The 18,554-nt window shown below is 52.7% G+C and overlaps 8 protein-coding genes across 8 annotated transcripts; 3 read left to right on the top strand and 5 right to left on the bottom strand.

Annotated features, from left to right (window-relative positions):
* Positions 1-507: 507 nt before the first annotated feature.
* BJX68DRAFT_225318 (Rab family GTPase) lies at positions 508-2,152 on the top strand. Its single transcript, XM_071038369.1, has 3 exons — positions 508-1,000; positions 1,104-1,167; positions 1,270-2,152. Exons 1-3 carry the CDS (start codon positions 929-931, stop codon positions 1,896-1,898), a joined length of 765 nt encoding a protein of 254 aa, XP_070905138.1. The 5' UTR covers positions 508-928; the 3' UTR covers positions 1,899-2,152.
* A 222-nt stretch (positions 2,153-2,374) lies between these two features.
* BJX68DRAFT_261388 (40S ribosomal protein eS7) lies at positions 2,375-3,292 on the top strand (the record flags this gene model as incomplete). The annotated part of the gene is made up of 3 exons (XM_071044137.1): positions 2,375-2,530; positions 2,763-2,845; positions 2,926-3,292. 3 exons carry the CDS (start codon positions 2,375-2,377, stop codon positions 3,290-3,292), a joined length of 606 nt encoding a protein of 201 aa, XP_070905139.1.
* Positions 3,293-3,548: 256 nt separating this feature from the next.
* BJX68DRAFT_85906 (putative dynactin Arp1 p62 subunit RO2) lies at positions 3,549-5,598 on the bottom strand. Its single transcript, XM_071049885.1, has 2 exons — positions 5,225-5,598; positions 3,549-5,179 (listed from the first exon to the last, which is right to left on the bottom strand). Exons 1-2 carry the CDS (start codon positions 5,563-5,565, stop codon positions 3,622-3,624), a joined length of 1,899 nt encoding a protein of 632 aa, XP_070905140.1. The 5' UTR covers positions 5,566-5,598; the 3' UTR covers positions 3,549-3,621.
* An 84-nt stretch (positions 5,599-5,682) lies between these two features.
* Positions 5,683-7,067, top strand: BJX68DRAFT_85917 (uncharacterized protein). The gene is made up of 2 exons (XM_071049886.1): positions 5,683-6,020; positions 6,085-7,067. Exons 1-2 carry the CDS (start codon positions 5,802-5,804, stop codon positions 6,931-6,933), a joined length of 1,068 nt encoding a protein of 355 aa, XP_070905141.1. The 5' UTR covers positions 5,683-5,801; the 3' UTR covers positions 6,934-7,067.
* BJX68DRAFT_261391 (actin-related protein 2/3 complex subunit 5 family protein) lies at positions 6,975-7,621 on the bottom strand (the record flags this gene model as incomplete). The annotated part of the gene is made up of 2 exons (XM_071044138.1): positions 6,975-7,197; positions 7,263-7,621. The coding sequence occupies 2 exons, from the start codon at positions 7,619-7,621 to the stop codon at positions 6,975-6,977; spliced, it is 582 nt and encodes a 193-aa protein (XP_070905142.1).
* A 294-nt stretch (positions 7,622-7,915) lies between these two features.
* pmcB (putative calcium-translocating P-type ATPase(PMCA-type)) lies at positions 7,916-12,237 on the bottom strand. Its single transcript, XM_071049887.1, has 4 exons — positions 11,176-12,237; positions 10,694-11,124; positions 10,501-10,643; positions 7,916-10,449 (listed from the first exon to the last, which is right to left on the bottom strand). The coding sequence occupies exons 1-4, from the start codon at positions 12,088-12,090 to the stop codon at positions 8,294-8,296; spliced, it is 3,645 nt and encodes a 1,214-aa protein (XP_070905143.1). The 5' UTR covers positions 12,091-12,237; the 3' UTR covers positions 7,916-8,293.
* A 2,154-nt stretch (positions 12,238-14,391) lies between these two features.
* BJX68DRAFT_261393 (FAD binding domain protein) lies at positions 14,392-16,164 on the bottom strand (the record flags this gene model as incomplete). The annotated part of the gene is made up of 2 exons (XM_071044139.1): positions 14,392-15,041; positions 15,087-16,164. The coding sequence occupies 2 exons, from the start codon at positions 16,162-16,164 to the stop codon at positions 14,392-14,394; spliced, it is 1,728 nt and encodes a 575-aa protein (XP_070905144.1).
* Positions 16,165-16,568: 404 nt separating this feature from the next.
* On the bottom strand, positions 16,569-18,541 carry BJX68DRAFT_275653 (uncharacterized protein; the record flags this gene model as incomplete). Its single annotated transcript, XM_071047885.1, has 1 exon — positions 16,569-18,541. The coding sequence occupies one exon, from the start codon at positions 18,539-18,541 to the stop codon at positions 16,580-16,582; it is 1,962 nt and encodes a 653-aa protein (XP_070905145.1). The 3' UTR covers positions 16,569-16,579.
* Between the last annotated feature and the right edge of the window lie 13 nt (positions 18,542-18,554).

Below are 18,554 nucleotides of genomic sequence, written 5' to 3' on the forward strand. Positions count from 1 at the left end.
AAGGCGCTGACTCTAGTGCTGGCCAGATAGAAACCCACCAATCAAGCTTGACTGCGTTGGGTGTCAATCGTCAATGCTTTCCATTGGGAGGCGCATCTGTCTCGCCAAAGGTTAAAGCGGAGGCCCAAAGCCGGATTTCATCCTTCGAACACTTCAAGTTTAGATGCCATCGGCGCCTGACTTTCGTTTTGTTCACCGTGCGCTCGTGCTGCTTTGGAGTCGTAGATCTGCGAGAGCCTTCCTTTGCTCGGGGAGGACACGAGCTGATCAAAGATGGGATGAGGCGAGACCTTACCAATAGCTCTACCTAGCTCTTAACGCAAACAAAATGAGCCGATATCCAGGACGGTCAGGAACCATTTTTTATGTTCACGGTTCTTTGCTCTGACTGCGGGCTGACCCATGGCTCCTGTGGCTGGCTACGCGCTAAGCCTAGCCGGGACTGGCTTCATCAGCTGCCCGCCGGCGACGTCTCCGCCTCATGACGACCGCTGCTACTGGATCGCAGTGTAATTCGAACCGACCGACTATCTGACGAAGACCTGTCGTCTGAGGACCAGATTAATTTCGTACGCTTTCCAAGGACGAGCTTGCAAGGCGTCTCACATCGAACGCAGGCTGCATACCGGCCTCTCTGTCCACCGCTCTTTCTCTCTTGGTACTGGTGTGTGCTTTTGCGTCTTACCATTTGTCTGCTGCCTATCAAACAACCCCTGCTCCAAACCGAACACAGGCCACCTGCTTTTGAATGGCTCTAGCTTACATTGAATTTATTTTATTCCTGCTTTTAGGCTACCTGGAGTGCTTTTGTGCCCATTCCTCTCGATAAAAAATCACCAATTCGCAGCCATAAGCCGGCGGTTCCGGTTAGCAGTTATCTGCAAGACGACCTGATCCTATACTCGTCTCCCCGTTGGGCTCTATCGCCATGTCTGATTCAACTCCGAAACCGAGCAGCAGCGTCAAGCTGGTACTTCTTGGGGAAGCTGCTGTGGGAAAGGTACGTTTTTCGCCGTCTGGGAGGAGGGATCGGCCTTGCGCTTTGTTGTACAAGGGTAACCAGCAGAATGGTCAAGCTAATTTGAACGATTTGCGGTGGACAGTCTTCGTTGGTGCTGCGATTCGTGAATAATGACTTTCAAGAGAACAAGGAGCCGACGATTGGAGGTAAGCATCCGACAAAAGAGATTACGGGGGTTAGCGATGACGATATCCACTTCTCCCCCCAAAGCTACGTGACTGGAGAGCGCCGCAACTGACCCATCTCAGCTGCTTTTTTGACCCAGAAATGCTCTCTGCCCACCCGAACAATCAAGTTTGAGATCTGGGATACCGCCGGCCAGGAACGCTTCGCTTCGCTCGCCCCTATGTACTACCGCAACGCCCAGGCGGCGCTCGTTGTCTACGACGTGACCAAACCCTCATCTTTGACCAAGGCCAAGCACTGGGTGGCGGAACTCCAGCGACAAGCGAGCCCTGGCATCGTGATCGCTCTCGTTGGCAATAAGCTGGACTTGACGAATGACGGCAGCGGAGAGACAGAGGTTGACACAGAGCGTGATCCGGGCGCCGAGGGTGACGACGCTGGCGATAACCAGGAGGAGCAGGAGGATAACATTCCAGGGGATGCTCGCAAGGTTTCGACTCGAGAGGCTAGCACGTATGCGGAGGAGGAGAGTCTGCTTTTCTACGAGACCAGCGCAAAGACGGGGTTGAATGTGGTTGACGTCTTTACTGCGATTGCCAATGCGATTCCGGAAAGCAGCTTAAAGAGCGGACGAGGCGCTGGCGCTGGCACCGGCCAGACGACACTTGGGGGCGGCCGGTCGACCGACGACTCGAGAGTGAACCTTGGGGATCGTGGCGCCGCGACTGCCAAAGAAGGGTGTGCCTGTTAATGATGTTGTATTAATCCATTTTCTCCTTCTTACAGATACCGTGTTCAGTCCGCCGCGTTTATTATGATAGTCTGGTGATTCGCGTGTTTTTCTTCTTGATTGTGGCGTTCCCACAGCTTCTATGCTGTCTCAGCGTGGCCTACCGCTATCAATAGCATTGTATCGATTATTGTGCAAATAGAACACTCTTTTGGCAGCTTTTTTCCCCCTGTCCCCATCAAAGGATTCTGCTGGAGGAAGACTATAGAAGAGGGCGCCGCGAGTCACGGGACGCGCGCTAGTCCAGATTGGGGGGGCAACACCCCAGCTAAGCGAGGCCGAGCCTCCGATCCCACAGCAGGCAAACTCCGCCCTCACAAGTCGCAATTTGAATTGACTTGCTCTCCGTCGACCAACCCGCCAGCAACCACCTTTAAGGGCAGCACCCCCAGCAGCAGTACAGTCAGATCTCCCTGTCTGCCTACACTCCCTTCAAAATGGCTGCCATCAACAAGATCGCCCTCAACTCGCCGTCGAGGCAGAACCCCTCCGAGCTGGAGACCGCGATCGCGGGTGCTCTCTACGACTTGGAGAGCAACACACAGGACCTGAAGGCTACCCTCCGCCCTCTGCAGTTCGTGTCTGCTCGTGAGGTAAGCGGTTTTCGACTCTTGTGTTTGCGGATATTGTGTTTTCGGATTTTGGAGAGCGGGAGCGGAGTTTTGTGGGAATTTTATATCGGAATGTCAAAACGGATGAATCGAGGAATATATCGGCTCAATTGCTACGGAAATGGGAGAAGTCATGTTGCTGGCGTTGTGGAGCATTGGAATGGGCGTTATCAATGATTTTGCACACGGGTTCTAACTTCTCTTGAATTTACAGGTCGAAGTCGGCCACGGCAAGAAGGCTGTCATTGTCTTCGTCCCCGTCCCTCTCCTCCAGGGCTTCCACAAGATCCAGCAGCGGTACGCTCAACCCGTCTTACACCAATCCGTCGCTTCACTTTAAGCCGGCAGCCAGGACACTATAACTAACATCCACACAGTCTGACCCGTGAACTCGAGAAGAAGTTCTCCGACCGCCACGTCCTCTTCGTCGCTCAGCGCCGCATCCTCCCCCGCCCCAAGCGCTCCGTCAACTCCCGCACCAACCAGAAGCAGAAGCGCCCCCGTTCCCGCACCCTCACGGCCGTCCACGACGCCATCCTCGACGACCTCGTCTACCCCGTCGAGATCGTCGGCAAGCGCACCCGCACCAAGGAGGACGGCAGCAAGACCCTCAAGGTCATCCTCGACGAGAAGGAGCGCGGTGGTGTTGACCACAGACTCGATGCCTACGGTGAGGTCTACCGTCGTTTGACTGGTCGGACTGTGGTCTTTGAGTTCCCCCAGGGCGGTGCTGCTGAGTTCTAGATTTCTTTTCCAAAAGGAGTTTTTCTTAGGGAGAGGGAGGATCTAGGGGGGGAGGGTGTGAGATAGTTCATGTCATGTCTCTGCACTTCCCTCGGCGATCTCTTTTTCTTTTACTCGAGAATGGAATGGGATTTGATGTGATGTGATAATTACACTCATGATCGGTTTTGGCCCGGGCTGTTCTCTTTTGTTCGGCGTGGTTGAAAGATACAAAAAATTACCCAAATTTTCATTTCACCTCCTGCCACTAGACTGTAGAGTAACTCTGAACCACATGAACGACTCGAAAAGGGTATATTTGTAAAATGTGGCTAAACTAGGTGTATGTATCAAGACTCAATCCTTCCGACTCCCAACACCATCCAGTACGCCAGCTCTCTCTTCACTGAATCACCTCCCAGACCCTTTCCTCTGCCAATCCCGTCCTCTGGATCAATTTGACTGTCAGAGCTCCATTCCATGCGCACAAACACTGGAATCTCGAGGACATCCTCGTCCGGTTGGATATGCTGCCCGGGATCTCTGCTTTTACCACTCCAGTCGAGAGCTCCTTCGTTTTCGTCGCTGTCGTCGTCATCATTATCATCATCATCGCTACCACCCTTAGTGCCCTTGAGCTTGAGACCAGGCAACGACCCGGGAACGACCTCGAGAACAACGGTGGTCCAGTTCCTCCCCTTATCCCAGACCTTGCCCGCCTCTGCGACCTTCTCGTAGGGCGATGTCCGTGAGGAGCGATCAGGCGCAGTGGCGCTCTGCAAGGCCTCATCCCAGACATCGCTATTCGCACCAATGTCGAACTGCGGACAGAGGATTGTGACCTTTGAGGCGACACGGCCTGGTGTAACGGAGGGGGTGGCCAGAGTAATCCGTACGGGATCAAACATGTGGTTCTTCAGCGTGAGAAGGAGTTGAATGGGCCTTTGCGGGGTAAGCGCATCCAAGTTGGGTGCTGCGGCGCTCGAGAGCGACGGTAGAGATGTGGATGTCGTGGGAGGGAGGATTAGAGGGCGCATTGTTGCTAGCGGGATATAACTGAGCGCAATGAGACGGATACGGTATCGTGTTGACGAGGGCTTGAACTCGGGTTTGACCAAGATGTGTTTGCACGACTTGCATCGTTTCGAGCGTTTCGTCCGAAGCAGTGAAGGGAGAGGGAGAAGATCTTCGACGAAGCGTGCATCAGGTGATTGGAAGGCGCGCTGCTCGAGGGACGCCAGACCGTCCCAGCCACAGTCGTCAGAGGCCATCCGCTGGATGATGGCAGTTTCAGAGTTGGTTTTGGGTAGGGCAAGGCCTTCGTTCGCAGAGACAGCTTCCCTCATCACTGGCGGCCTGTTTCTAGCCTTCTTATTGCCATTGCCGTAGAGAGCCGTGATGCGCGTTGCGGTGTAGATGGACATGATGCGGTGAAGCGTGTTTGGAGAGGAAAATGAAGCCCCAAAGTCTCCCGGGTCGACACCACTGGTTGTAGTTGCCGCGATCTGGTCCTTGTAGAAGGTCTTGAGCGCCGCGAACCGGGCGTCGCGAGTGCGTGGTATGCTTGTGTCTGGAGATTGATCCTCATTGTCAGGTCTGCTACCAGCTGCTGGGGGCAACTGATCGTCTATCGATGAGTACATTGACAATGGAGACTTGAGATCGCCAAACGTCTTGGACATTTGCCGTGTGCGGGTGGCCGGCGTGGAGGGCTCAGTCGTCATTTTGGCCAACTGCGCGCGGATATTGGTGGGTTTGTCAAACTTGATACCGATATCCAGCGTCGTCCACATGCAGTAACCGCAGGACAAGACCCAGGGACCTGACTGATCTCCGCCCCTATTCTCGAGAGTTGTGACGGATAGTGGCGCGGTACAAGCTGGACAATTGAAGCAATTCCGCGCACACCTAAATTGTCAGCCTACAAGCACAATGAACTTTGACAAAACGTACCGATTCCCCTCACTCCGAACCATACTGCTCGGCGTTTCGAACAGGCAATTCGGACAGTACCAGCATAATATTTCCTCTGTGATGCATCGCGGGCACTTTATCTGGTGGCAGTCTTCGCAGTAAAGCAGCTGCTCCGGAGGATATAGCGAGAAGTTGGATCGAGGGGCTCGCGGATCAAAGGTCTGCTCGTCCTCCTCGTCATCTAATTGGAGTTCTGGGCGCGGTTTCTCTGGGCTGGCCTTTTGCGGCGACTCTCTTGATCTCCGCTTTCTGGACGGGTCGGGCGCGGGTGTGTTTGCGCAGGGGCAGGAGATGTACGCATACGGAAAAGGGCGGGACATGATTGCTGTCCTAGATTAGTATATACCAGTAAGGTACAATGGAAAGTAGAATGGAACGTACCTGTCTCGTAGATGTTGAGGAGGAGGCGGAGCTGCTGGGAAAATCAAACCAGAGCTCCTTATCGCCCACAGAAGATTTCCCCGACGTCACTTCTACAACTCTCACCACAATGCTCAATTACAATTGCCTTTAAATCAAGATTAATTCCCTCAAGTTCACTCCTCAAAAGCTAAAAATGTCAGCCCTCCGTCCACTACGCCCCCTCCTCCGGTCCTCATGGACCCCAGCCCGCCGCACCTACGCCAGCCAAACCCCCGGCAACCCCGTCCTCGAAATCTTCAACCGCAAGACAAAACAACTCCAAAAAGACCGCGCAGCACAGAATGTCGAAGAAAGCCGAAAAGTCGACTACCTCAAGGACGAGGTGGCCATGCGCTTGTGTGAAAGACTTCTTGTATTATTCCACCCAACCGACCCGATTGCGATCGATGTAGAAGCTAATGTAGCTATCGGCATAGGATATCAAACGGACGTTTCCCAATGTCCTTGACCTCGGTGCAAATAGCTGCAACATCGCGCGCGCACTAACAACACCAATCCCCAATCTTGATCCAGAGACCGGTGCAGAAACGAGCGACGCAACGACACTCTCTGACCGGATCGGAAACCTCACCTGCGTTGAAACATCTCCCGCCCTCTTAAACCGCGATGCGGAGCTTCCCTTCAACCGCCATCTCTCTATTTCCCGCGAGGTCATACCCAATCTCGAATCTCTGCCCTACCAGCCCAACTCATTCGACGCCGTTCTCTCCTCCCTGTCGCTACATTGGATTAACGACCTTCCGAGTCTATTAGCGCAGGTCAACTCGATTCTCAAGCCGGATTGTCCGTTCATTGCGGCCATGTTTGGAGGGGATACATTGTTCGAGTTACGCACGTCATTGCAGCTTGCGGATCTAGAACGGAGAGGAGGTGTCTCGCCTCATGTCAGCCCGCTCGCCGATGTACGAGATGTAGGCGGGCTGCTGACCAAGGCTGGGTTCAAGATGCTCACGGTTGATGTAGAGGACATTGTGGTCGAGTTTCCGGATACGTTTGCGCTCATGGCGGACTTACAGGCTATGGGGGAGAACAATGCGATCATGCAGAGGGAGGCTGGACCGATCTCAAGGGATGTACTATTGGCTAATGAGGCTATCTATCGGGAATTGCACAAAGAAGAAGAAAGTCGCGGTATCCCCGCGACATTCCGGCTGATATACATGATTGGATGGAAGGAAGGCGAGGGACAGGCGCAGCCATTGGCGAGGGGGAGTGGGCAGGTGAATCTCAAAGATATACTGGGTGGTGGTGATTTCAGGCCATAATCATGCCGTGTACAATAAAAAAATATGTATCATAGAAGAAGTTAAACAGTCCTGCGATCCGTCATGACACGCACAATGGACCCCGTCCCCGTCAACTCGACCAACTTCTCATGCCAGTTCAATAGCACACTCATCTGCTGACCTCCGCCGCCCTCACCGAGGTTCCTGGCCTGGATTTGTGAGAAACCCGTGCTCTGCGGTGAGACCGACTTTCGCGGGCTTTGAGCACCACTGCTTGGGCCTCCCGACGCCATCCCCTTGTATCTATTCAGGTTAGCACAGTAGTCCAACAACACCAAACACAACCCCGCAAAGGTCCCGAAACATACAGGTACTTCATCAAACAATCACCCCGCTCAACACCACCCTCCCCTTCAAGGACACCAGCAAGAACTCTCCCCATCTCCCCTTGTCGGATCCCCTGTAGCACATCAATAACTGTCGCAAGATGCACCTGCTTCGCGCTCTCGTCTCCAGATAACGGGGCGGTCTCGAGGACATGGCGTAGCGCACCGACTGCATCACCGGAGCGCAGGAGCTGTCGGACCTGCGTGGCAGTGTTTGCGGCGCCGCTGGAGTTACTCGGAGGTGGGAGGGTTGCGGGGAGGAGCGTCTCGATCGGGAAGTTCTGCGGGCTGTCGGGGTCGAAGGCGTCGATGTTTATGGTGCGGTAGTTGAGGGTAGACATTTTTCGGAACCTTCTTGATGGAGAGTGAGAGTAATTGGGTTTGCTGGAGGGTCTTGACGGGCAACGAAATCGGGTGTTTTGTGTTGTGGTGGTGTTTGGAGCTGGAGAGAGTGGGAAGTGGCAGTTGGGTTAACTTGGCTCGTCATCTTTGGTGGTAGATGTGGCTCAGGAGTCCGTTACCCACGCGGGGAAGGCACCCAGATTGCCGTAGGAGCGGAATTCCTAATACTTAATACGCACAACTGTAATGAGATGAAAGAATTGACAGTGAGAATTGCTTTATAGTATTTAGACCATGAACACATTGTCGACCGGTATAGTTGTGTCGCCCCAGGTGAGGATGTCAAATCATGCCTTGTGGCCTGAGGCAGAAACTCATACTTCGCGGACTAAGATTGAAAGGGTTGTGTGTAATCGAATGGTATTATGGATTTCTATCTCTAAAACGCGATGTAGTTGCCAACCCAGTCTCATGGCTAAATGCAAGAAAGATCCTCCTTCCAGGTATCTTATGATGAAAAGAAGCAGAATAACGCACCCACCAGAAATGCAACGAAAACGCCGCGCTAGTGCAAACTTCGAAGATATAGTACACTTCAGGAACAAGACAGTTTGCATAGAAAACAACATCGACAGAAGAAACAAAAAATTCAAACGTATATTGTAGGTGTATCATCTGCCAGAGGCATCGTCGGGGGTCGTAATCATAACTTGGGGCACACCAGGTCGCTGTTCCTCGTCGGAGATGCGCTCTTCGCTGCTGTATTCGTCCAGGGACTTTGCCTCAGAATCTTCAGCATCCTTGCCCTTGTTGTTGCGTCGGCGCATCAGTCGCTTGATGAGTCTTCCGATTGCCGCAAAGACACGGCCAACTGGCTTCACGACGAATCCAATAGCGGTGGCAACAGCGTCGAGGATGATCCCAACTGGCTTGTCAGGAATCAGGCGAAGAGCCACTGCCCAAGGCAGACTGCCGATGGCCAAGGCAATACAGACACCCCACTGCATAGCAGTGATCTCCCTGACGCTAAAGGCCGCGCCACCGACGTAAATTATCAGGACTTGGCCGCCGACCATGATGCAGTTGATGCCGATGAACCAAAAGTTGCGGTGCATGCCTTCGAAGATGTTGAGCTTATTGTCAAGTCGACGGTTGTTGAATTCGTTGAATATCTGCATCCAGACAAAAGTGTTGAAGACAATAGTGTTGAGCTGTTCCTGGGCGACATCTGGCCTGGCATCAAGGTGGCCTGCCAAGATGCGATCGCCGGCAAAGAAAAGCATAAAAGTGATGGCGAGTTGGTAGATGGCTTGACCAAAGATCATCTTCCACATTGTCACAGTAAACAGCGAAGCACTCTTGGGAACAGGCTTCCGGTTGAGGATCTTCTCAGTAGGTGCATCGGTTGCCAATGCGAGTGCAGCAAAGGTGTCCATAATCAGGTTCACCCAGAGGAGCTGCACAGCAGTGAGCACACTTTGGTTGTCGGAGCTGTAGAGGGAAGAAACAAATGTGAGAACGACGGCAGTGATGTTGACAGTGATTTGGAACTGGAGGAACTTGGCAACGGCATCATTAACCGCGCGTCCCCAGGCGATCGCTGTCACAATTGACTTGAAGTTGTCGTCAAGAAGGATGATAGAACTAGCCTCCTTTGCAACCTCGGTGCCAGCAATACCCATTGAGAAGCCCACATCAGCGGTCTTCAAGGCCGGTCCATCATTAGTTCCATCGCCAGTCACTGCTACCGTTTCGCCCAGCTTCTTTAGCCGAGCGACCAGTATGCGCTTATCTTCAGGAGACGAGCGGGCAAGGACTTCCAGGTCTGGAATAATCCTATCCATCTCTTCCTCGGAAAGCTGACGGAACTTGGGGCCTTCCATGACAATCCCGTTGCTGGTCTTGATGCCACAGGACTCGGCAATTGCAGTAGCTGTGCTGATATTGTCACCAGTCACCATCTTGACCTGGACACCAGCGCTATGGCACTTTTGAATAGCAGCAGGGACTTCAGGACGAAGGGGGTCTTGGATACCCATGACCCCAAGCCATGTCATGTTCTGGAAGATGCTGCCAAAGTCTGCGGATTCGGGATCATCCTGTATGCGCGCAGCACCAGCGGGCGGCCAGCTAGGAGTAGAAAAGTCCTTGTAGACTAGCCCAATCGTGCGCAGAGATTGCCTGGCATATGTCTCAATTGTGTTGAGAACCTGCTGTTTATCTTGAGCATTGGCCGTAGCGATGCGCAGGGTGTCTGAGTCGGTGTCCACTCTAGTTGAGCATTTCTCGACCATTATCTCAGCAGCGCCTTTGACAAGAAGGCGGTATTGCCCTTCGGCGACATGGTAAACAACGCCCATGCACTTGCGAGCTGAGTCAAAGGGAACCAGCTGGACAATGGTTGCAGATGCACGCTCAGTGGTCACGTCCATTCCCAGGTACTCCCGAGCCAACTGCAAGAGTGCCACTTCAGTCTTGCTGCCAATGAACTCTTTAGCCCCGTCCTTTTCTTCCTCAAACGCTGTTGAGTTGAGGGCAATGCTCTTCACAAGGAGGTCGCGGGCTTCGTTAGGACAGGTCTTGAAGAGTTCTAAAGCCGAGGTGGAAGTGGGCTCTTCCCCATGGTCATGGGTAAAGCCTCGGTAACCCAGGGTTCCAGCAACCACGGTCATCTTATTCTGGGTCAAGGTGCCCGTCTTATCAGAGCAAATAACAGTTGCATTGCCCATAGTCTCACACGCCCGTAGAACACGGACCAGGTTATTCTCTTTGACCATACGTGTTGTGGCAAAGGCGAGAGCCAATGTAACAGCCAGCGGAAGGCCCTCTATTGTCAGGTTAGCAGAATACATGAAATTTATTCTGGGTCTTTACTTACCAGGAATGGCAACAACAATCACTGTTACAGCGACGATAAGAATGTCAACGAACTCTTTACCTTTGGCGGCCGAACTGCCTGTATTATCAGACAGGTTGGCAAGGAAGCGAAAGAGTAGGGCAAAGAATAGGATAATAGCGGCACTACAAAAGTTAGTCAATGATAACCCAACCATAATCCGCGCTTATCTTACCTCGAACCAAGCCATCCAATCCAATTTGCAAGTCTTCCAAGTTTAACTTGAAGGGGAGTGGGGTCATTCGATTCTTGTAGTGACATCAAGATTCGTCCGTAGCTGGAGAACTTTCCAACGCTGGTCACAAGATATGTGCCAACTCCCTCAAGGACTTTGCTGCCCGAGATCATGAACGGGTCAAGCTTCTTGGTAGCCGTGCCCTCTGCGATCTGGCGAGACACCTCAAAACCATCCGTTTTCTTCATCTGGTCCGATTCTCCAGTAGCAGATGATTCATCACATTTAATGCCATGTCCAGAAATGAGAACACCGTCCGCTGGGACAGAGTCACCAGGTTCAAGATGAAGGACATCACCTACGGTGATATCAAAGATCGAGATCATCACCACCTTTCCAGAACGAACAGCTTTCACTTCGCGGTCATTATTCTACTTGGTTAGTCTAAGTCAGAGCTAAATAGAAGAATGAGAATGACTTACCCTCTTGTTTAGTTTCGCAAACTGGCGCTCTTTTTGCCAATCATTTAAAGCCGTAACAAGGGTAACAATGGCGATAGCAACGACAATGGCAACTCCCTCAATCCAATCCACGCCATGTCCCTCGTCGACCGTCTCATAGATACCAAGAGACAGAGATATAATGGCGGCAATGGTCAGTAAGATGATGATTTTATCATTATACGCCATCCACAACAGCTTCAGAAAGCCAGTTGTCTTTCGTGCCGGCAGGCGATTCTGACTGAATATCCGTATCCGATCATAGAAGGGTGTATCTATGTTTTCCGCGCTGCTAGGTGTTTCGATATAGTCCAACGACAAGGTCCGAGTGTTGTACTCAAGCTTGCCTTCTAATCGCCTCTCATCCCCAGACAACCCTGACTTCAAATCAGTTCGCAGAGCCTTTCCCAAGCCAGACACGCCTCCAAGTGCATAATAAGCTGCCAGAGACTTTGGGTTCAGCATCTTGTTCAGTTGCCCGGGTGAAAAGGGGAACCTGTTGTCTGGTACTTCGAAATCCTGGACATTTTGAGGATCTGGATTGAGGGCTTCTGAGAGCGGTACATCGTCGATATCTGAGAGGTCGGTGGCGAAAGCTTTGCCCTTGGCTGTTTCAAGCCTGGACGGCGCTTCTGAGTTGGCGACTGTTGCTGCACTGCTTGAAGAGACGGTGGAATCGGCGCGAGGGCGAAGAGTGTCTCCGTCGAGAGAATGTGATGTTTGAGGTGGATCATGGCTCACTGCTAGCCGATTCGAGGAGAATGGCGTGAGGCTCATTGCGCCCGTTTGCCCGGGTAAAGACGGAGAGCTCTGGTCTGAATGGACTTCAAGATGGAAAGTTGGATGTGGTTGTGCTGAGCCCGCAAAAGGGTCAGGGTCGCTGTTCAGATTCGCCATAATACGAACAGGTCGACTGCCAGAGTCAAGATAGTCTAAAATATGGTGTTGCTTATTCCATCAGGAGAGACTGGAAGAGCTGCAGAGCCGTGATACTCAGTATTTAAGAGTAGTAGGGTAGGAGTGGGGGCAAATCTGTTCTGGGGGGCCGGGGCTGTGCAAGCACAGTACTGTACCTATGCATGACGAGGCAGATCCAGCCGACCGATTTGGGTTCTTTTCAAGACGTATTATTTAACCCCTTAATTTGAATATTCTTATTCGTCAGGCCAACTATTATTGCGACAAGAGAATGGCTTAAGCCCACCTTGGCAGGAGGCTGCCAAAGAGCGAGACCATACGAGACCCCCTTTAGCACCCAACAAAGAATCCATCTCAGCGGTAACCACTTTTTCATGAGAGGCAAGGGATTGGCTGGAACTCGTTTGTTTGTTTCTCTAAGCGCTGAGACGATGAAAGACCCCCTCAGATACTAAGTTGGATGTCGGCGCGTAATGATGCAGGCATGCCCCTCCACTTCCTTGTCCTATACTTGACGCATTTCGCGCTTTGTCGTCTGACTGAGCAAGGGTCTTGAGCTTCCGGGCGCCTAGTGACACCGTCGATGCGCGGTTTTCACCACAGTCTTGGCCAATGAATGCGGTTCCTCGCATTCTTCAATCTTTCTCAGGCTAACACTGGGAACGACTGATTGGTTGCTACTGCGCCTCGTGGCGGCGATCGCCTGAAATCTACCCAGTCAACCTGCAAGGTGTGGCTCACCACTCGCGGCTAGGCCATTGTACTCACAGGGTTACGAATGACGTATACTCGCTCTAGATACTTGTTTCTGTATCTTGAGAGTAAACATTCTTTCAATCTCGATTGCTTCGGCCGTCTGGAGTGTGGCGTTTATTCGCCTTCACCAATCAGACTTTAGGAAGAGGATCTTGCACCGCCACGCCACAAGAGAAATGTGGCTGGGCTGTGTTGAGCTCCCAACTGACAGCTCAGAGTGTCCATGACTCTTTTCCGCCTTCAGCATGACTCTGATCGAGCTGTATTCCGTATATCAATATTGTTCACATGCGAAGCGAGCCTCGCACATGTTTTCGCTAGTGGCTGGATGCCTTGAGCTTAGCCTGCAAGAGTCCGAACCTTGGTTGAGACCCTTTGAGGCTGAGCAAAACCAGGTGAGAACCAAAGTGGCCAGAAATCGGAAATGTCCTCCGCCAGAATTCATATCACAGGCAGAACCGCGGGCCATAAGCCGGGCACTGAAGAATGCTGGCAGTATACTGAAAAGAAGGTTGTGTTGCTGGGGGTACACTCGTTCTTTCGGCTGCAAACGACAGCTTTCGCTCAGCCTCACGGGTACGTATACAATATACGAGCCTCACCAGAGGCTGTGAACTGTGATATCTATCTATATCTTGGCTGGATCCATCATCATCAGCTTGCAGGATCATTTCAGAGAGCCCAGAGTTGCCTAGATGAGGAATCAAGGTGAATTCGTACGCAGAACCCCACGGGCGAGAAAGACGGCCCCGCTCCGCTGAGCGGAGGTCTCTCCGCTGTTGACTTTGTTGCTAGCGGACAAGAAGAGTGAGATCCGATGAATTACCCCAAGAGGTATCGTGTAGAGCCGCCCGAGGCGTACTCGTTTTCGACCGGACCTCTGACTCTAGGCGGCGGCGCATCGGAAGAGCACGCTTGCGAGAGTTGAACACGAAACTCTGGCTTGAGCCTCAGCCACGGTATCTAGAAAGTAGGTGCCAGGCTTGTATACTGCCCAGGTGCTATCTCTGAATTCCAAATCGAGGCGGATGCGCCTTCCTCATCTTGGGTCTCGCGCGCAACACCTGGCACCATAGATTGATCATCAGCGCTGAATGTCCTCAACACACGCACTGTACTTGCTTCAAAATGTACATACGCAAGGAGGCTCAAGGTCTCACACCGGGAGGAAATCCACCAGTTAGTTTGAAACAGCATCTCCTGACTCGTCATCAACACAGCCTCCGTACCACCGCATTGGGCATCGTCCGCTCCACAATATGGTAACGCAGGAAATGTCATGAGGCAATCGAGCCGATACCTAGGTATCAACTGAATCTGAAGAGGAGGCGAAGAGCTGGAATATCGAGGTAAAGAGAAGAGATGGAGACAGAGGCGAAAAGACAGAGATCCTGGAGGACGAAGGCGACCTTGCCGCATACTGTGAAGCAGCACTACAACTCTTTCTCTCAATAACCTTCAGGAAACGAGCTCAATTCTTCTCCATGGTTTCTGGATCTTTGATATCGCAACTTAACTTACAGCCTATGACCCTTCAGCCAATCCGGCATATCGATTCCCCAGTCCACAAAAACACTCCCTTGACATGTCCACTTCTTGCTCATCCGTCTCCTCTTTGCCAAATGCAGCGTTGCCCAATACTTCCTCCATGCTCCAAGCAATCCTCTCTGCGCCCAACCTTGCACCCTCGAGATTTGGCGCTCCAGGCCCGAGACGCAACGCAGCCAGCCGGCCGGTGAGGAACAGAGGTACGTCAGCTTGCCACATGAGGTCGTCTGTGAGGCACGGTAAACCCTGTATCGTTTCAAGAGGATAATCTCGGCGCATCTGTTGCAGCATCGGTAACTCGGTCACGTCCATGTGCATTCCTGTCGCAAAGTACATGTAGTCGATCTCTGGAAGACCGGGGATGGGTGGGTCGGTTACAAGACGCCATGTCTTTGTAGCAGGGCAGTACTCCTTGCTGGCTATGGCAGTGCGTGTGTGGATAGAGACTCGACGGTGAGCCGCGTGTTCGCGAAGAATCTTCTGGTAGCGAGGAGTGATGCTACCTCCATTGCGGGCAGTCTTGATCATCTCCATGCGTTCTTCGTCGGTGTCGGCAGACCAGAAGACTGCCTTTTCATAGTTCTTGAACTTGCCCATCCAGCTGAGGTTGATATCAAAGTGTTTGACTAGTGTTGTTAGGGCTAGCAGGGCCAGAGAGCAAGTGAGCTCACCTTTGAAATCAGATCGCAGCAGAAACCACACCTTGGTCACCCCCTTCCGGATTGCCATGTCCACAATTTGAGCCGAAGACAAGCCCCCTCCAACAACCACAACGTTTGTCTCTTTCCGTTGCTGAATCTTTTTCTTGACGCTAGGGCTCGGAAACCCGCGTATCTCACCACTGTGGCAAGCTCCTTCTGCCTCTTCTGCACTCAAGGGGAAAGGTATAATCTTCCTTCCCCCGGGACCAATGGCTAACACTACGGCCCTCGCATAGAACGTATCCCCACTCTTCGTCTTCACCATAAACACCTTCTCCGCCTGATCAATTTCATCGAAATAATCAAACTTCACATCGACAACCTCGCCTTCTCTGATCAAACCTGGAGCATCCAAGCCATACCGTTCAGTCACACTCTCACAAAAGTTTCGAAAGAGCCCGGTACTTGGCGAGAAATAGTCCTTGCGGTCCCTCTCATCGATCTCCGTACCACCGATCACCTTCATATTCCGCTGCTTGGTCTTTTGCATCTTCTTCTTCTTATGCTTGCTCATCTCTTTCCCCACACAGCCTGAGATTTCCCAGAGATCCTTCTCTCGTCCGTGCTCGGTTGTATACGCCAGCATCCCATCGCGATCACCCGGGTCGACGTGGAAGAACATGGGGCTTCGAAGCTGCTCGATCTCGAGCGTCTTGAACGCCCGGTTCCACTTCTCCATCCACTGGTTGCCCGTCGAGTCAAGGACGAGCATCGATAGCCCTTTTTGCTCCTCTGCATCTTTCGAACCATCAATGTCGGACTCGTGTTCTGAAACAGAAGATGGCGACGATGACAGCGAGTCCTCCTCTGATGTATTCCCGTCACGTGTCGACGACACCGAGGATGACGGCGATACCCTAACTCCGAGCTCTCTGAGCTTCCTCTTGTGCGACCTCACCAGATTCATGCGTCCCTTGTGCTTGTTTATCCAGTGGTATCGTTGATGTTCCCCGTCTGTAAATATCGCCGAGGGGGTGTGTTCTTTGAGACGGGCGGCGACGGCGAGGCCGCAGGGGCCTGCCCCGATGATGAGGACGTCGTATAGCATATCAAGGTAAGGTAGTTAGTTATCTTCAAAGTAGAGCGGGGAGTACACTGTAGGAATGCCGCTTCTTTATAACGGCTTGCACTGATAGCCTACTGGTATTGCTCTGGGGTGGAGTACGATAATCCCCAGGGTACTTCTGTCCACAAGGTACCTGCATACGCATACAATCGACTGATCGTCTTACCTTGTTAGGTTCCTGGCTCGTGCCACCTTCTGTATAGTGAAACTGCAAATTGGGGACCTTGAGGATCTCAATTATGCATGGATTACTTCACTGTTCCAAATATCCAGGCGACAGGGTCCTTGACAACAATCTATCATAAGGCATTACATTAGTTGCTATGCTAGAAGTAAAAGGTACAGAAAAAAAAAGCTTCCAAGGTCGGGACCTAGATATCAACCAGGTCGCTGTACTCTATTTATGCCACTTCTTCTGCTTCGCCTGTGCCGCTGTCCTTGAGCGCGGCACGCCGCCTCCCTCCCGTCGATGCCAGGCGTCATGCGGCCAGATCCAACCTCTTACGCGCTTTGCATCACGCTTCTCGCCAATTTGCGGTTCGGGAATCCACTTGTCCTTGCCGTCTGGGAGGACCCGTTGTCGAGTAAGCGCCCCAGGTCCGCCGACGTTGAGATGCGAAGAGGGCTGAGACGGTAATGGTACGGATTTTGAGAGCATGAGAAGAAAGTAAAGAGCTAGGCTAGCGGTCATGGGTACGTTGAGTGCTTCGGGTGTAGAGATGGAGTAGCCTTCCTCCGAAGGGGACTGGCTCCCCAAGGAGCTGTCGATGGAAGGTGTCGGAGAGCTAGGTGAGGCATAGGCAGTCAAACTGCTGTCAAGTTCGTGTCCGAGACCGGCCGGATTTGCTGCAATATTGGTTGGGATCGGTGCCGACACCTCTAGGAATCCAAAGTAGGGCACATCGTCGCCTTGGTCGCATCCTGCCCGGACGCAGACGAGCTCAATCTCGGTGATGATGAAGCCGTAGCGGCACGAGTGTTCGCGCATGCACCGCTGCAAATGAGCTAAGCCGTTGAGATACTCTACACGACGGTGAGGTGCCTCGTTGCGCATTCCCGTGTTCCAGCGGTCAAAGCTCTTGACAATTCCAACAAGTCGGCCACGGGGGGACCCGGAGCTTGTCTGCTCGGTGTCCGATGTGTAATTGGCGAGGAAGTGCGGTCCACCGTGATGCTTGTTATTCGAGGCGCGAAGCGCCGGAGGGGCAGTGTATAGGGAGATATGATCGGGCCCTTGAGATACTTTGAGAGCCGCATTCACTCGGGGAGCATAGATGTCTTGAACGAGACTGATAAGCGCGGCTTCAGAGTCTGGTGATAGACGGTTACTCTGCACGACAGCCGGTGGAGTGAGTTCGGCAGGGATCGCAGTCTTTAGTAACTTTGTAAGACCGTTGATTGAGTTGAAAGTGGCCAGAGAGAAGCTGGTCCAGCTGCGTAGATTCCTAATGTCCCACCAAAAGTAGTCATGTAGGCCACGAGTAGGAATTACGCTCACGTTGCGGACTAGGTTAATGGCTTGCGTCGGACCTGTCAGGTACGAAAGAAGGGTTGTTGACGGTGCACAAACGCCGGCAGTCGGATGGGCAAGACCAACAGGAGAACACTGAGCACTCGGGACACTGGCGTAGCCATAGGGGGAGGCTGGAAGCGCTAGGGGTGCTTGCAAAGGAGCTTTCTGGTGAATCTGGGCTGAAGGCTCAGCTGGTGAGGCTCGTGAACATGGAGGGTAAACAGTGATGCTGGGCGTCGCTGGGGTAATTGGTGCAGTAGGAGAGGGCTGAGGCTGAGCTGTATATTTAGGAAACTGGCGATAGGTGGGAAAGCCGTATCGTTTCAACGTCTCTTCATCAATGCTAGACGCAGAGCCGGAGCGAGAATGTTTGCCAGAGTCTCTGCGCTTGTGGGACGGTGTAATGCTCACTGGGGACGACAGCGTGGATTCACTGTATGCAGCATAGACTGGCGAATTCTGAACAGACGAGACAGCAGCCAGCCGGTCTGATACCTCGACCACATTGCGCTGGATAGAGGGACGCCGCGGCGGATATGGGACAAACCCAGGTGGGTTTCGAGTATTGGAAAGGAACCGGCGATGGCGATGCGGGCCTGTTGTAGGCGGAGGCTCAATGACGACATCCTGTGACCTGATTCTGGGTAGGAGAGCAGGGCCATGCTGGTAGCGTGGTGGGGAATCCACCGTTGGGCTCGTGGTTGATGTCACGGCAGACCAGGGGGACGAGTCGTTGGAGTATATAGAGGAGTCCGATGCGTTGCGGTTATGGCATTGCCCAACCAGCTCCTGGTAATGAACGACAGGAGGGGTGGTAGGTCGGTAAAAGGGATAGCCCACGGACATGATTTTGCGGGGT

The sequence above is a fragment of the Aspergillus pseudodeflectus genome, assembly GCF_044049435.1.
Source record: "Aspergillus pseudodeflectus strain CBS 756.74 chromosome Unknown BJX68scaffold_2, whole genome shotgun sequence".
Classification (NCBI taxonomy): Eukaryota; Fungi; Ascomycota; class Eurotiomycetes; order Eurotiales; family Aspergillaceae; genus Aspergillus; species Aspergillus pseudodeflectus.

What these genes read in the sequence shown, in the direction of transcription:
- pmcB (XM_071049887.1), bottom strand. Translation starts at nt 12,090, where the DNA reads ATGGCGAATCTGAACAGCGACCCTGACCCTTTTGCGGGCTCAGCACAA. An exon ending in TTGCGAAACTAAACAAGAGG is followed by an intron (nt 11,125 to 11,175) that starts GTAAGTCATTCT and finishes CTAACCAAGTAG; the next exon opens with AATAATGACCGCGAAGTGAA. An exon ending in ATTGGATGGCTTGGTTCGAG is followed by an intron (nt 10,644 to 10,693) that starts GTAAGATAAGCG and finishes TAACTTTTGTAG; the next exon opens with TGCCGCTATTATCCTATTCT.
- BJX68DRAFT_85906 (XM_071049885.1), bottom strand. Translation starts at nt 5,565, where the DNA reads ATGTCCCGCCCTTTTCCGTATGCGTACATCTCCTGCCCCTGCGCAAAC. An exon ending in GTTCGGAGTGAGGGGAATCG is followed by an intron (nt 5,180 to 5,224) that starts GTACGTTTTGTC and finishes CTGACAATTTAG; the next exon opens with GTGTGCGCGGAATTGCTTCA.
- BJX68DRAFT_225318 (XM_071038369.1), top strand. Translation starts at nt 929, where the DNA reads ATGTCTGATTCAACTCCGAAACCGAGCAGCAGCGTCAAGCTGGTACTT. An exon ending in GGGAAGCTGCTGTGGGAAAG is followed by an intron (nt 1,001 to 1,103) that starts GTACGTTTTTCG and finishes TGCGGTGGACAG; the next exon opens with TCTTCGTTGGTGCTGCGATT. An exon ending in CAAGGAGCCGACGATTGGAG is followed by an intron (nt 1,168 to 1,269) that starts GTAAGCATCCGA and finishes GACCCATCTCAG; the next exon opens with CTGCTTTTTTGACCCAGAAA.
- BJX68DRAFT_85917 (XM_071049886.1), top strand. Translation starts at nt 5,802, where the DNA reads ATGTCAGCCCTCCGTCCACTACGCCCCCTCCTCCGGTCCTCATGGACC. An exon ending in GCTTGTGTGAAAGACTTCTT is followed by an intron (nt 6,021 to 6,084) that starts GTATTATTCCAC and finishes CTATCGGCATAG; the next exon opens with GATATCAAACGGACGTTTCC.